This window comes from Oncorhynchus gorbuscha, linkage group LG19 (genome assembly GCF_021184085.1).
Source record: "Oncorhynchus gorbuscha isolate QuinsamMale2020 ecotype Even-year linkage group LG19, OgorEven_v1.0, whole genome shotgun sequence".
Taxonomy (NCBI): domain Eukaryota; kingdom Metazoa; phylum Chordata; class Actinopteri; order Salmoniformes; family Salmonidae; genus Oncorhynchus; species Oncorhynchus gorbuscha.
In genome coordinates, this window is record NC_060191.1 from 60297854 (window position 1) to 60311852 (window position 13999).

Below are 13999 nucleotides of genomic sequence, written 5' to 3' on the forward strand. Positions count from 1 at the left end.
CAGGGCCCCCGACGGCCCCGCTCCACCTCATCTCCAATGTCAATGAGACGTCGGTCAACTTGGAGTGGAGCACCCCCCTCTCCTCTGGAGGACGCCAGGACCTCAGCTACAACGTGGTGTGTAAACGCTGTGGGCCCGAGGGGACACGGTGTCAGCCCTGTGGGAACGGGGTCCACTTCAGCCCCCAGCAGCTGAGCCTCAGGGCCACCAAGGTGTCTATCAACGACCTGCAGGCCCACACTAACTACACCTTTGAGATCTGGGCTGTCAACGGGGTCTCCCAGCAGAGCCCTGGACCTGAGCAGGCCGTGTCGGTGACAGTCACTACCAACCAGGCCGGTGAGTTGGGGTTGGGGTTGGTTGGGGGGAGATGTGTGTGGGTGGGGAGAGAGAGATGCTGGAGACTGTTGTTGTTGGTTGTGTTATCGTGGTAAAGGCTGAGATGCGCTTTGAATGTTTGAATATCTGTGCCTTTTTATTTTCTTTTAAAGGGAATGGGGAATCAGACAACATTTTCAATCTCATTAATTGTATTGATTTGGTTAGACTTAATGAAGTTGTTGCGGTCTGTTGGGTAGGGCTGTGTGAGTGTCTGTGTCCTTGCCTGTGTGTGTGTGTTGTTCCATTGGAGTGGGATCATTAATACCATGCCTGGCCCTCTACAACCACAGTAGAGCTGTCTGTCTCTGCCTGGTGATGCTCTGAAAGGACCCTATTGTTTTGCCGTTCGGACATTTTTTCTCCAGTTGTTGTGCAAATGTGTTTTATGGCTGTGACCTTCCCTTTCCCCTGTGATACATGATTCTTACCTCTGGTTTTACTGCTGTGTTTTGGGTGGCGGGTTAAGTGCCTTTTTGTGCTGTTGATTTTATCACTGATTTCCATCCCTGGGAAAAGAGAATATCTCTTTCTGGTTAGGACAGTGACTGGGGGATTCAGACTGGCTATTTATGATGGCTTGATTAATCTGGTCTGGGGAGAAAGGGGAGATTAATGGATCTAGAGCTGCTGTGAAACCAGTTGTCCTGTGAGCCAAACCTATGTCAGAGTTGTGTTAGTTAAGCTGATTATCTCTCTTGTGCTCTCTCTCTCTCTCTCTTTCTCACTCTCTCACTCTCTCACTCTCTCTCTCTCTCTCTCTCTCTCTCTCTCTCTCTCTCTCTCTCTCTCTCTCTCTCTCTCTCTCTCTCTCTCTCTCTCTTTCTCTTGCTCTCTCTTTCTCTCTCTCTTTCTCTCTCTCTTACTCTCTCTCACTCTCTTTCTCTCTCTTTCTCTCTCATGCACACACACACACATACAGTACATACACACACATGTACACACACATATTAATATCCCTGTGTGTAGCTCTGGGGTGATCATCTTACTGGAAATAGTGAGAAATAATAATTATGTTGCCTTTGGCTCGTCAATAAAGCATGTCTCACAACTGTTCTCCATTCACTAATACTTAAATGAAGTTGGCCCTCCATAGCTGAAGACATTGTGAGTGTGTGTGCATGTGTAGTCATGCGTGTGCATGCGCGTGAGGCAAAAATGTCTGTGTGTGCAGGTTCTTTTGTGTGTTGTGTAGAATGTGTGCATGTGTCTGAGTTTGTGTGTGTGTTTTAGTTAGAGAATGCCTGTGCATGTCTGTGTATTTTAGAGAATTCCTGTCTGAAAAAGTGTGTGTGTGTGGATTGAAGAGAAAGGCACCAGAGTGATTGGATTTCTCCCCTAATACTCAGTAGCAGTTTTCAGAAATCTAGTTTCATCCCCTGTAATCCAGACAGTCATCGGTGGCTGACCCTCTCTCTATATCACCCCATCCAGACAGTCATCTGTGACTGACCCTCTCTATATATCACCCCCATCCAGACAGTCATCTGTGGCTGTCCCTCTATATCACCCCCATCCAGACAGTCATCTGTGGCTGACCCTATCTCTATATCACCCCCATCCAGACAGTCATCTGTGGCTGACCCTATCTCTATATCACCCCCATCCAGACAGTCATCTGTGGCTGACCCTCTCTCTATATCACCCTGATCCAGACAGTCATCTGTGACTGTCCCTCTCTCTATATCACCCCCATCCAGACAGTCATCTGTGGCTGTCCCTATCTCTATATCACATACCTCTATATCATCTCTATATTATGATATTATGCTAGATGTGTTATGATAGATGTGTTATGATAGATGTGGTATGATATTATGATAGATGTGTTATGATAGATGTGATATGATAGATATGATAGATGTGTTATGATAGATGTGTTATGATAGATGATAATGTTTATGATAGATGTGTTATGATAGATGTGTTATGATAGATGTGTTATGATAGTGTTATGATAGATTATGATAGATGTGTTATGATAGATGATATAGATGTGTTATGATAATGTGTTATGATAGATCTGTTAGATGTGTTATGATAGATAGATGTGTTATGATAGATGTGTTATGATAGATGTATTATGATAGATGTGTTATGATAGATAGTGTTATGATAGATAATGTGTTATGATAGATCTGTTATGATAATGTGTTATGATAGATAATAATGTTATGATAGATCTGTTATGATAGATAGATGTGATAGATGTTATGATATGATAATGTTATGATAGATGTTATGATAATGTGTTATGATAGATCTGTTATGATAATGTGTTATGATAGATCTGTTATGATAATGTGTTATGATAGATCTGTTATGATAATGTGTTATGATAGATCTGTTATGATAATGTGTTATGATAGATCTGTTATGATAATGTGTTATGATAGATGTGTTATGATAGATGTGTTATGATAGATGTGTTATGATAGATCTGTTATGATAATGTGTAATGATAGATCTGTTATGATATTCTCTGTGAAAAGCCACTTGGGCCATTGCCCTTGATCAAGGCTGAGGTTTCTGTAGGAAGATTGCAGAGGGAAGGAGAGATTCCTACTTTCACCATGAACAATCCCCCTGTTAAATGTTATGCGCTGTAATCCCTTCACCTCTCTGGGTGAAGAAATGGGTGTGTGGGGTTGCGGGGTGGCGGTCAGGGTTTTGGGAGGATGTCCAGCTTTGTGCTGACCCCAGGCGGTAAATGAATGTTTTTAAAGTTTGTGAGATCCAGAATCTTTGGTCTACATCTTGTGTGTGTGTTTGGCAGGGTGTGTGTATTTGTGTGTGTGTGTGTCTCAATGTGATCCTTGGTGTGTGTAATGTGTAGGTAGTGAGTTAGTGCATGCCATGCAAGTGTTTGTCATTGTGTGTGTGTTTCCATCCCTATACTGAATGGGACCTGCATGTGAAAACAGGGACGTGGGTGGAAAACCTTTTATTGGGGATCTCGTGTGGGGAAATGTTTTCTCGACCCCTTGAAAAACGTCTCCCCACAGTTTTTTCCTCTGTGGCAGCAAATCAAGTGATTCCAATCTGGTAACCAAACTCCAATACAGCGACCACATGTTCTCCACAGCCTTTGTTTCTTTAATGGCAAATCATAATCCACCACATATTCTCCCAACAACACGGTCTGACCACAGCTGGTCCAGTTACCTGAACTCAGAACGAACATGCTCACAAAGACAAACTCATTCTCTTTCTCGCTCTCTTGTTTGACAAACTAACTCACTCAAGAGTCCAACTCTTTCTCACTGTGACATACAGACTCAGAAAGTAGCTCAAAAAGTAGCTAGCTCAACAAACGTACCCACAAAGACATTTCCATCCATCCAGGGAGCAAACGTTCAACTAATCTCAGTTTGTCTGTGTTGTTCGTTCCCAACTAATGTGTCTCTGCTCGCTAATATATGCATGGGCTGCTGTGTGACATTGAGTTTCTCCACTGTCTGTGAGAGATAATGTTAGTATGTGTGTTTACATCTGTCTGTTGGTATAATGACTTTGTGTGTGTGTGTGTGTGTGTGTGTACCCGCCCACGTGCATGCATGCTTGGGTGTGTGTGAGTGTTGCGGCGGGCGAGCTGTGAAAGAGTTTCTGGAGCACATTATTGAGAAATGAGATCTGAATATTCATTGCTGTTCCACTTAGTATTCCAGGAGCATTTTAGCCCTTTCAGGAGGCGGTAAGACATTACAGATGTGCCCCACATTCAGGTCTGTCTACAGAGGTGCCGGTCAGGCAGCGAGTTTACACTGTTATTCTCCAATCTAGCCCTGTTGTTACATCTCTAATCTCCTGCTTCGCCTGTCTTAGCTTGATCCTGGCCGTGTGTTTGGCATGTGATAGAGTCTCAACGTATGTGAGTGTAGGCTTACGTGTGTCTTATGTGTGTGGGTTTTTGTGTCTGTGCTCACGTGCATGAATGTGTGTGTGTTTTATCTCCTCTTAAACTTGTCCCCTGATTGATAGTACAGGGTGTGTCCATCCATTGTAACCCCGGGTCTCCTCTATACGGAACCTCAGAAGGAACCACTCACAGAATCACTCATCTTTAACTTCACATTAGTCCTGGAAAAAAGCAACAAGAGGTCCAGAACATGATTAAATGTCCATATATGTCATCGTTGGAGAAAAGATGGATGTGTGGATGACCTAAGGGGAATGGGCCGGCTGAACCTTTGGGTTTCTTCCTGGTTGGGAGCGTCCCTGGCCACCCCCGGGGGGCCCTTCAAAGTGGGTCTGGCTGCCAGGCGCCCTCCAGTAAGATTGATCTGAGGGTTGCAAATGGGCACAGTTCTAATTGTTTAACAGAGACGCAACACTTTAGCCTGACCGACAGGATGACACAACCCAGGGAAATCTATTTTACCGCCACTCACCCCGAGAGCTGTCTGTACACCCCCCCCTTCCACATCCCAGACCCATCGCCCCCCTCCAATCCCCACCACCACCTGGTTGAACTCAATCCCTCTCTAAAAGCGTGGTTGTGTTAGCGTGAACACTAGCCTCCCAGGACAGTAAACCCTGGACTGGTCAGGGGCAATAGAATGTATATAACATCACAGATAATTCAATCATAATCGAGGATGGGGGTTGCCTCATTAATCACAGCAGTGTAATTGTTTAAAAGGCAGCAGCAGGTAGAATGTGTAGGATATCAAGGTTCCAGTAGCCAGTCACGGGTCAGAGATTCACTTAGCCTCTACAGTAGACCTACTCTAGCTAACTTTACTGTAAATGGCAGAATGTAGGCTACCGAAACATCGGCAACAACGTTTTTCCTGCGTTTGTGCTTTAGCTTAGTGATGTAAAGATAATATAAGTTAGCTTATGGTGGAGATTCAGACTAGTCTGTGTGACTGGGTCCGTGTGTGACTGGGTCCGTGTGTGACTGGGTCCGTGTGTGACTGGGTCCGTGTGTGTAATGTGTGTAGTGTATATGAGGGAAGGGTTATTGGGTATGGAAGCTTTACCAGGGATTTAATTGGAGGCCATTGAGGTGGTGAGAGGCAGGAAGGGTCTGGAAGGATGTGTGTTTCTCCCTGAAGGGTTCTACAATGCCAGCATGTTACTTGCATAAACATTTCTCTGTGAACTGAAAATTTGATTTAGGAGCACCAGTGCGCCTAGAAAAAGGAAGTATTCCAGCTTTAATAGCTCACATTTCTTCCTTGTGCTCCTAAATGTATTTGTGTGCACCTACATTTTTCAACTTGTGTGAGTGTGTACTCTCCCTACCTGCTGCTACCTGACTGTGTGTGTACTCTCCCTACCTGACTGTGTGTGTACTCTCCCTACCTGACTGTGTGTGTACTCTCCCTACCTGACTGTGTGTGTACTCTCCCTACCTGACTGTGTGTGTACTCTCGCTACCTGAATGTGTGTGTACTCTCCCTACCTGCTACCTGACTGTGTGTACTCTCCCTACCTGCTACCTGACTGTGTGTGTACTCTCCCTACCTGACTGTGTGTGTACTCTCCCTACCTGACTGTGTGTGTACTCTCCCTACCTGACTGTGTGTGTACTCTCCCTACCTGACTGTGTGTGTACTCTCCCTACCTGACTGTGTGTGTACTCTCCCTACCTGACTGTGTGTGTACTCTCCCTACCTGACTGTGTGTGTACTCTCCCTACCTGACTGTGTGTGTACTCTCCCTACCTGACTGTGTGTGTACTCTCGTGACTGTGTACTCTCCCTACCTGACTGTGTGTGTACTCTCCCTCTCACTACCTGACTGTGTGTGTACTCTCGCTACCTGACTGTGTGTGTACTCTCCCTACCTGCTACCTGACTGTGTGTACTCTCGCTACCTGACTGTGTGTGTACTCTCCCTACCTGCTACCTGACTGTGTGTACTCTCCCTACCTGACTGTGTGTGTACTCTCGCTACCTGACTGTGTGTGTACTCTCCCTACCTGACTGTGTGTGTGTACTCTCCCTACCTGCTACCTGACTGTGTGTACTCTCACTACCTGACTGTGTGTGTACTCTCCCTACCTGACTGTGTGTGTACTCTCCCTACCTGACTGTGTGTGTACTCTCCCTACCTGCTACCTGACTGTGTGTACTCTCCCTACCTGCTACCTGACTGTGTGTGTACTCTCCCTACCTGCTACCTGACTGTGTGTGTACTCTCCCTACCTGACTGTGTGTGTACTCTCGCTACCTGACTGTGTGTGTACTCTCCCTACCTGCTACCTGACTGTGTGTACTCTCCCTACCTGCTACCTGACAGTGTGTGTACTCTCCCTACCTGACTGTGTGTGTACTCTCCCTACCTGACTGTGTGTGTACTCTCCCTACCTGCTACCTGACTGTGTGTACTCTCCTGACTGTGTGTGTACCTGCTACCTGTCTGTGTGTGTACTCTCCCCTACCTGCTACCTGACTGTGTGTAGTCTCCCTACCTGACTGTGTGTGTACTCTCGCTACCTGACTGTGTGTGTACTCTCCCTACCTGCTACCTGACTGTGTGTGTACTCTCCCTACCTGACTGTGTGTGTGTACTCTCCCTACCTGACTGTGTGTGTACTCTCCCTACCTGACTGTGTGTGTGTGTACTCTCCCTACCTGACTGTGTGTGTACTCTCCCTACCTGCTACCTGACTGTGTGTGTACTCTCCCTACCTGACTGTGTGTGTACTCTCCCTACCTGACTGTGTGTGTACTCTCCCTACCTGACTGTGTGTGTACTCTCCCTACCTGACTGTGTGTGTACTCTCCCTACCTGACTGTGTGTGTACTCTCCCTACCTGACTGTGTGTGTACTGACTGTGTGTGTACTCTCCCTACCTGACTGTGTGTGTACTCTCCCTACCTGACTGTGTGTACTCTCCCTACCTGACTGTGTGTGTGTGTACTCTGCTACCTGACTGTGTGTGTACTCTCCCTACCTGCTACCTGACTGTGTGTGTACTCTCCCTACCTGACTGTGTACTCTCCCTACCTGACTGTGTACTCTCCCTACCTGGCTGTGTGTGTGTGTACTCTCCCTACCTGACTGTGTGTGTACTCTCCCTACCTGACTGTGTGTGTACTCTCCCTACCTGACTGTGTGTGTACTCTCCCTACCTGACTGTGTGTGTACTCTCCCTACCTGACTGTGTGTGTACTCTCCCTACCTGACTGTGTGTGTACCTGACTGTGTGTGTACTCTCCTACCTGACTGTGTGTACCTTACCTGTGTGTACTCTCCCTACCTGCTACCTGACTGTGTGTGTACTCTCCCTACCTGACTGTGTGTACTCTCCCTACCTGACTGTGTGTGTGTGTACTCTCCCTACCTGACTGTGTGTGTACTCTCCCTACCTGAATGTGTGTGTACTCTCCCTACCTGAATGTGTGTGTACTCTCCTTACCTGCTACCTGACTGTGTGTACTCTCCCTACCTGACTGTGTGTACTCTCCCTACCTGACTGTGTGTGTGTGTCTCCCTACCTGACTGTGTGTACTCTCCCCTGACTGTGTGTACCTGCTACCTGACTGTGTGTACTCTCCCTACCTGACTGTGTGTACTCTCCCTACCTGCTACCTGACTGTGTGTGTACGCTCCCTATCTGCTACCTGACTGTGTGTACTCTCCCTACCTGACTGTGTGTGTACTCTCCCTACCTGACTGTGTGTGTACTCTCCCTACCTGACTGTGTGTACTCTCCCTACCTGACTGTGTGTACTCTCCCTACCTGCTACCTGACTGTGTGTGTACTCTCCCTACCTGACTGTGTGTACTCTCCCTACCTGACTGTGTGTGTGTGTACTCTCCCTACCTGACTGTGTGTGTACTCTCCCTACCTGAATGTGTGTGTACTCTCCCTACCTGAATGTGTGTGTACTCTCCCTACCTGCTACCTGACTGTGTGTACTCTCCCTACCTGACTGTGTGTACTCTCCCTACCTGACTGTGTGTGTGTGTGTACTCTCCCTACCTGACTGTGTGTGTACTCTCCCTACCTGACTGTGTGTACTCTCCCTACCTGCTACCTGACTGTGTGTACTCTCCCTACCTGCTACCTGACTGTGTGTGTACGCTCCCTATCTGCTACCTGACTGTGTGTACTCTCCCTACCTGACTGTGTGTGTACTCTCCCTACCTGACTGTGTGTGTACTCTCCCTACCTGACTGTGTGTGTACTCTCCCTACCTGACTGTGTGTACTCTCCCTACCTGACTGTGTGTACTCTCCCTACCTGCTACCTTACTGTGTGTACTCTCCCTACCTGACTGTGTGTGTACTCTCCCTACCTGACTGTGTGTGTACTCTCCCTACCTGACTGTGTGTACTCTCCCTACCTGCTACCTTACTGTGTGTACTCTCCCTACCTGCTACCTGACTGTGTGTGTACTCTCCCTACCTGACTGTGTGTACTCTCCCTACCTGACTGTGTGTACTCTCCCTACCTGACTGTGTGTGTGACTGTGTGTACTCTCCTACCTGACTGTGTGTGTACTCTCCCTACCTGAATGTGTGTGTACTCTCCCTACCTGAATGTGTGTGTACTCTCCCTACCTGCTACCTGACTGTGTGTACTCTCCCTACCTGACTGTGTGTACTCTCCCTACCTGACTGTGTGTGTGTGTACTCTCCCTACCTGACTGTGTGTACTCTCCCTACCTGACTGTGTGTGTGTATACTCTCCCTACCTGACTGTGTGTGTACTCTCCCTACCTGACTGTGTGTGTACTCTCCCTACCTGACTGTGTGTACTCTCCCTACCTGCTACCTGACTGTGTGTACTCTCCCTACCTGCTACCTGACTGTGTGTGTACTCTCCCTACCTGACTGTGTGTACTCTCCCTACCTGACTGTGTGTGTGTGTACTCTCCCTACCTGACTGTGTGTGTACTCTCCCTACCTGACTGTGTGTGTACTCTCCCTACCTGACTGTGTGTGTACTCTCCCTACCTGACTGTGTGTACTCTCCCTACCTGACTGTGTGTACTCTCCCTACCTGCTACCTGACTGTGTGTACTCTCCCTACCTGACTGTGTGTACTCTCCCTACCTGACTGTGTGTACTCTCCCTACCTGACTGTGTGTACTCTCCCTACCTGACTGTGTGTACTCTCCCTACCTGACTGTGTGTACTCTCCCTACCTGACTGTGTGTACTCTCCCTACCTGCTACCTGACTGTGTGTACTCTCCCTACCTGACTGTGTGTACTCTCCCTACCTGCTACCTGACTGTGTGTACTCTCCCGACTGTGTGTACCTGCTACCTGACTGTGTGTACTCTCCCTACCTGACTGTGTGTACTCTCCCTACCTGCTACCTGACTGTGTGTACTCTCCCTACCTGCTACCTGACTGTGTGTACTCTCCCTACCTGCTACCTGACTGTGTGTGTACTCTCCCTACCTGCTACCTGACTGTGTGTACTCTCCCTACCTGCTACCTGACTGTGTGTCTACTCTCCCTACCTGTCTCTCTGTTACGAAAAAAATGAATATACTACGGGTATATGTATGCCCGCGGGCCTCTTGCCTAAGCACTCCCTAGGTGCCTTCCCCTTCCCCCCTGGGAACAAATGAAACAGAATATTAAACCATTTCAAACAAACTAAGAAACAAAGCACATCAAATAACCTCTATCTGAACAACAAACTCACAAAACATACCAACTCTCAGCAATGAACTCCCAGCAAAATCAACCTCTATCAAAATCTCTCTAGCAAAATCTCTGCAAAACTCTCTCTCCTGAACAGAACACTGGCTTTTATATAGCTTCAGAATGAATGTGTAATTGGAGACAGCTGCGTCTTGACAAGGGGGCGGGGTCAGCTCTCCAATTAGCCATGGAGTCAACCAATCAGCTGCTTGAGGGATTTCAGGAAGCCATTTCCTGAAATAAATACATGCAAATACACAAACTACAACACATAAACTGGGGAACATGACACGCCCACCACAAAAATTGCAAACCTAGTTTTGCAATAACAAAAGCCAACGCATCCCCAGTTAGTAAACCCGTGACAGAGCGTCAGCAACCACATTCACCGAGCCCTTCACATAAGCGATCTGTACATTATATCCTTGTACAATCAGAGCCCACCGCATAAGGCGGCGGTTCTGGTTGTACATTTGTTTCAAGAACACCAATGGAGTATAGTCCGTGAAGACCATTACAGGCAAGGCACTGGAGCCAACATATACCTCAAAGAACTGTAAGGCAAGCAATAAAGCCAGCGTCTCTTGTTCGATTGTAGAGTACCTTGACTGACACGCGTTGAACTTACGGGAGAAGAAACTGATGGGCCGATCCACTCAGTCTTCATCTTCCTGTAAGAGAACCGCACCCACCCCCACTATACTAGCATCTACCTCCAACTTAAAAGGTTTGTCAAAGTTGGGGGCGGCAAGCACTGGAGCACTACAAAGTAGCGCTTTAGTGGACTCAAAAGCGTAGTTACAGTCCTTGGACCACTTGAATGGTACCTCGGGACTAAGCAGAGATGAAAGGGGAGCTAATACCGTCGAGAAATTCTTACAGAATGTACGATAGTACCCTACCATCCCTAGGAATCTTATATTGTTTCCCTTATAGCAAATAGGACAAAGGGCACCCCCTCATCCCAATCAGTACTGGTATCCATACAATACTTGCGTAGCATTGCCTTCAGCGTCTGATGCCAGCATTCAAGAGCACCTTGACTCTCTGGATGATACGGACTGGAGACCTGATGGGAAATACACAATGTCTTTAACACATTTGAAAACAGTTTAGAGATGAAGTTGGATCCCTGATCAGTTTGCATTACTTTAGGGAGTCCAAACGTAGAGAAGAACTTCACTAGTGCCTTCACCACAGTCTTAGCCGTTATAGTACGGAGAGGAATGGCCTCTGGGTATCGAGTAGCACTGCACATTATTGTTAATTGGAACTGGTTACCTGACCTGGTTTTCGGCAATGGACCTACACAATCAATTATCACTCTTTCAAACGGTTCCCCCACCACAGGAATCGGGCAGAGTGGCGCTCGTGGAACTGTTTGATTCACTTTCCCAGTGAGTTGACATGTGACATGTTTTACAAAATTGGACCACATCAGACTTCAAACCTGGCCAGAAGAAATTACGAAGGACCCGGTTATAAGTCTTTGTGATCCCCAAGTGTCCAGACCACGCCTGGTCATGGGCGAGGGACAGCACCTGCTGTCGGAACAGTGTAGGAACAACCACTTGACACACTTCACTCCAGTCATGAATGGTGTCATGAGATGCCCATTTACGCATCAAAACTCCTGCTTCCATAAAGTAGGCGGTCTCTCTAGTTTTAGCTTCCTCAATGGAAATTACCGAAGCAAAACACTTGCGAAGACTGGTGTCTTCTTGACATTCAATCACCTTCTCGGGGGTGACAGACAAAGGAATGTCATGTAATTGGGGCACAATTTTGTTTTCCCCTACCTTACTTTTTACGGGGGTAAAAACTGTCGGCATTGCAGAAGGCATACTCTGTGCATTGTCTTCTACCTCAACGTTCTCAAAAATGGAACTAGCCAAATCCACCACATCTCCTAGCTTGCGAGATTGTGCCCTCGTTAACACAAGCAGGAAAAACATGTGGAAATGCTTGAACCAATTTCTCATCTGTAGTTCTGATTTCTGGGTTGTCTACTACCTCTAACACAGGAGTGACATTACCACCAGCAATATCATTCCCTAGTAGCAATGTGACTCCTTTTACTGGCAGTGTTGACACTACACCAACACGGAAACGTTCTGATACCAAGTCTGACACTAAGTGGACCCAGTGTAAAGGTACAGGTACGGTTTTTGTCTCTATCCCCTGTAATATGACATGCGAGCCACAATAGGTTTTGGGAGACCAGGGTAAAGCATCAGTAATGATTACTGACTGCGCCTCCCCGGTGTCTCGTAGGATTTGGATAAGTTGTTGATCAGCTTGTTCTCCTGTTAAGGAAACACAACCGGCAGAGATAAACGGAGCATAGACAGGATCCGGTTTCTCAAATGCTGAATCAATAACTCGATCCAATGGATGAGCCAAAGACTTGACTAAACCCAAACTTTAAATTTTTGGGGACGGTGACAGGGACTGTTTCGGTTTATTTTTCAAAACTGGGCAGTCCGCAATCACGTGACCCTTTTGGTGACAGTAAAAACATTCACGGATTTCATGAAAAGGCTTAGGGTTGTCAGAGGTAAAGCAACCTGAACGAGGAACTGATGACGTAATCGTCCGGCCTTCAAAACGAGGTGCACCAAAGACAGTCTTGTGTGTCAAAGCAGACTCATCTGCTAACACTGCTGCTTGGGCCAATGTCACCACTTTCTGTTCATTTAAATGAACTACAATTCTATCTGGGAGGTTGCTTTTAAAGTCCTCCAACAGCATCAACTCCCGAATATCAGCAAAGGTGTTAGCTTTGCTGGCTGAACACCAGCGACTAAACAGACTCTTTGTCCCTTGCAAATTCAACAAATGTACGGTGAATTGTTTTTTTGTGGTTCCTGAAGCGCTGCCTATAAGCTTCAGGCACCAACTCATAAGCCCGCAACATGGTAGTTTTAACTGTATCGTAGTGTAAACTGTCTTCCAGGGAGAGAGCAGCTACTACTTCCTGGGCTTTCCCAGACAATTTACATTGTAACAGGAGCGGCCAAACCTCGAGTGGCCAATGCAGTGCAGCAGCAACACGCTCAAACGCAGAGAAATAAGAATCAACTTCCGACTCTTGGAATGGAGGGACTAAAGCCATGTTTTTACTCACATTGAAGTGGGCTTGATGATTAGCAGCTTGTGGAGTCGCACTGGAGCCAGCGTCTAGCTCCAGTTGTCGGATCCTCACCTCCTTGTCAGCTTCTATTTTCCTAATTTCAAGTTCAAAATTCATCTGTCTCTCTTTATCTTTTTGCTCCATTTCTAACCGAGCCAGCCTCACCTTCAGCCTAGCAGTCCCATTTGAACGAACCGAAGCAGAAGATAAAGGATCGAATCAGGGCAATGTAAAAGGGGTATGAGGAACCCCTTCCTCCGCCCTGTCCTCTGACTTGGCATCAGAAGGTCTACCCGTATACTCGCAATGAGAGAATCCATTCTCACTAAACCCTCCCTGACTAGCACCAAAAGCTCAGCCTTTAGGACTTTCTCAGGGACAACAAATCCATAATGGTCAGCTATAGCTATAAGGTCTACTTTACGAAACCTCACCAAACAATCAATAGAGGGCACTTCAAAAAACTTGGAGATGGCTGATGCAGCCATCTTATATACAATGCAGTCTCCTGAACACACTAACTAAACAAGTCATCCAAACCAACAACCTACCGTCACACCTCAATCACTAACCACAGAGAGCTCAGAGCAGCAGGGGCCGGTGGGTTTAATGGAAAAATCCCAGATGAGCCCCCATTATGTTACGCACTCTATGAAGAGGGAAAGCAACACCCTGCTACAACTAAACTCTCTGTGAAGTGAAAAAGGTCTGGACTGTAGGTGTGAGTAAGAATGACAACAGACAGAATGTGGTACCGTTTACAAGGACTTAATTCCTTTACACAGTAATATGGGGAAAAGGGGCTGGACGGAACCAAAGCAAAGAAAATAAATCTCAAATCCCCCTCTCCTATCTTACCTGCCTAACCAATA

General features: G+C 46.9%; 1 protein-coding gene across 2 annotated transcripts in view; it reads left to right on the top strand.

The window, feature by feature from the left end:
* LOC124005484 (ephrin type-A receptor 4) overlaps positions 1-13999 on the top strand; it is a 93699-nt gene that overhangs the window by 56141 nt on the left and 23559 nt on the right. For both annotated transcript variants that reach the window (XM_046314786.1, XM_046314785.1), the window contains exon 5: positions 4-339. In XM_046314786.1, the coding sequence (XP_046170742.1) occupies positions 4-339 (336 nt within the window). The remainder of the gene's footprint in view (positions 1-3; positions 340-13999) is intronic.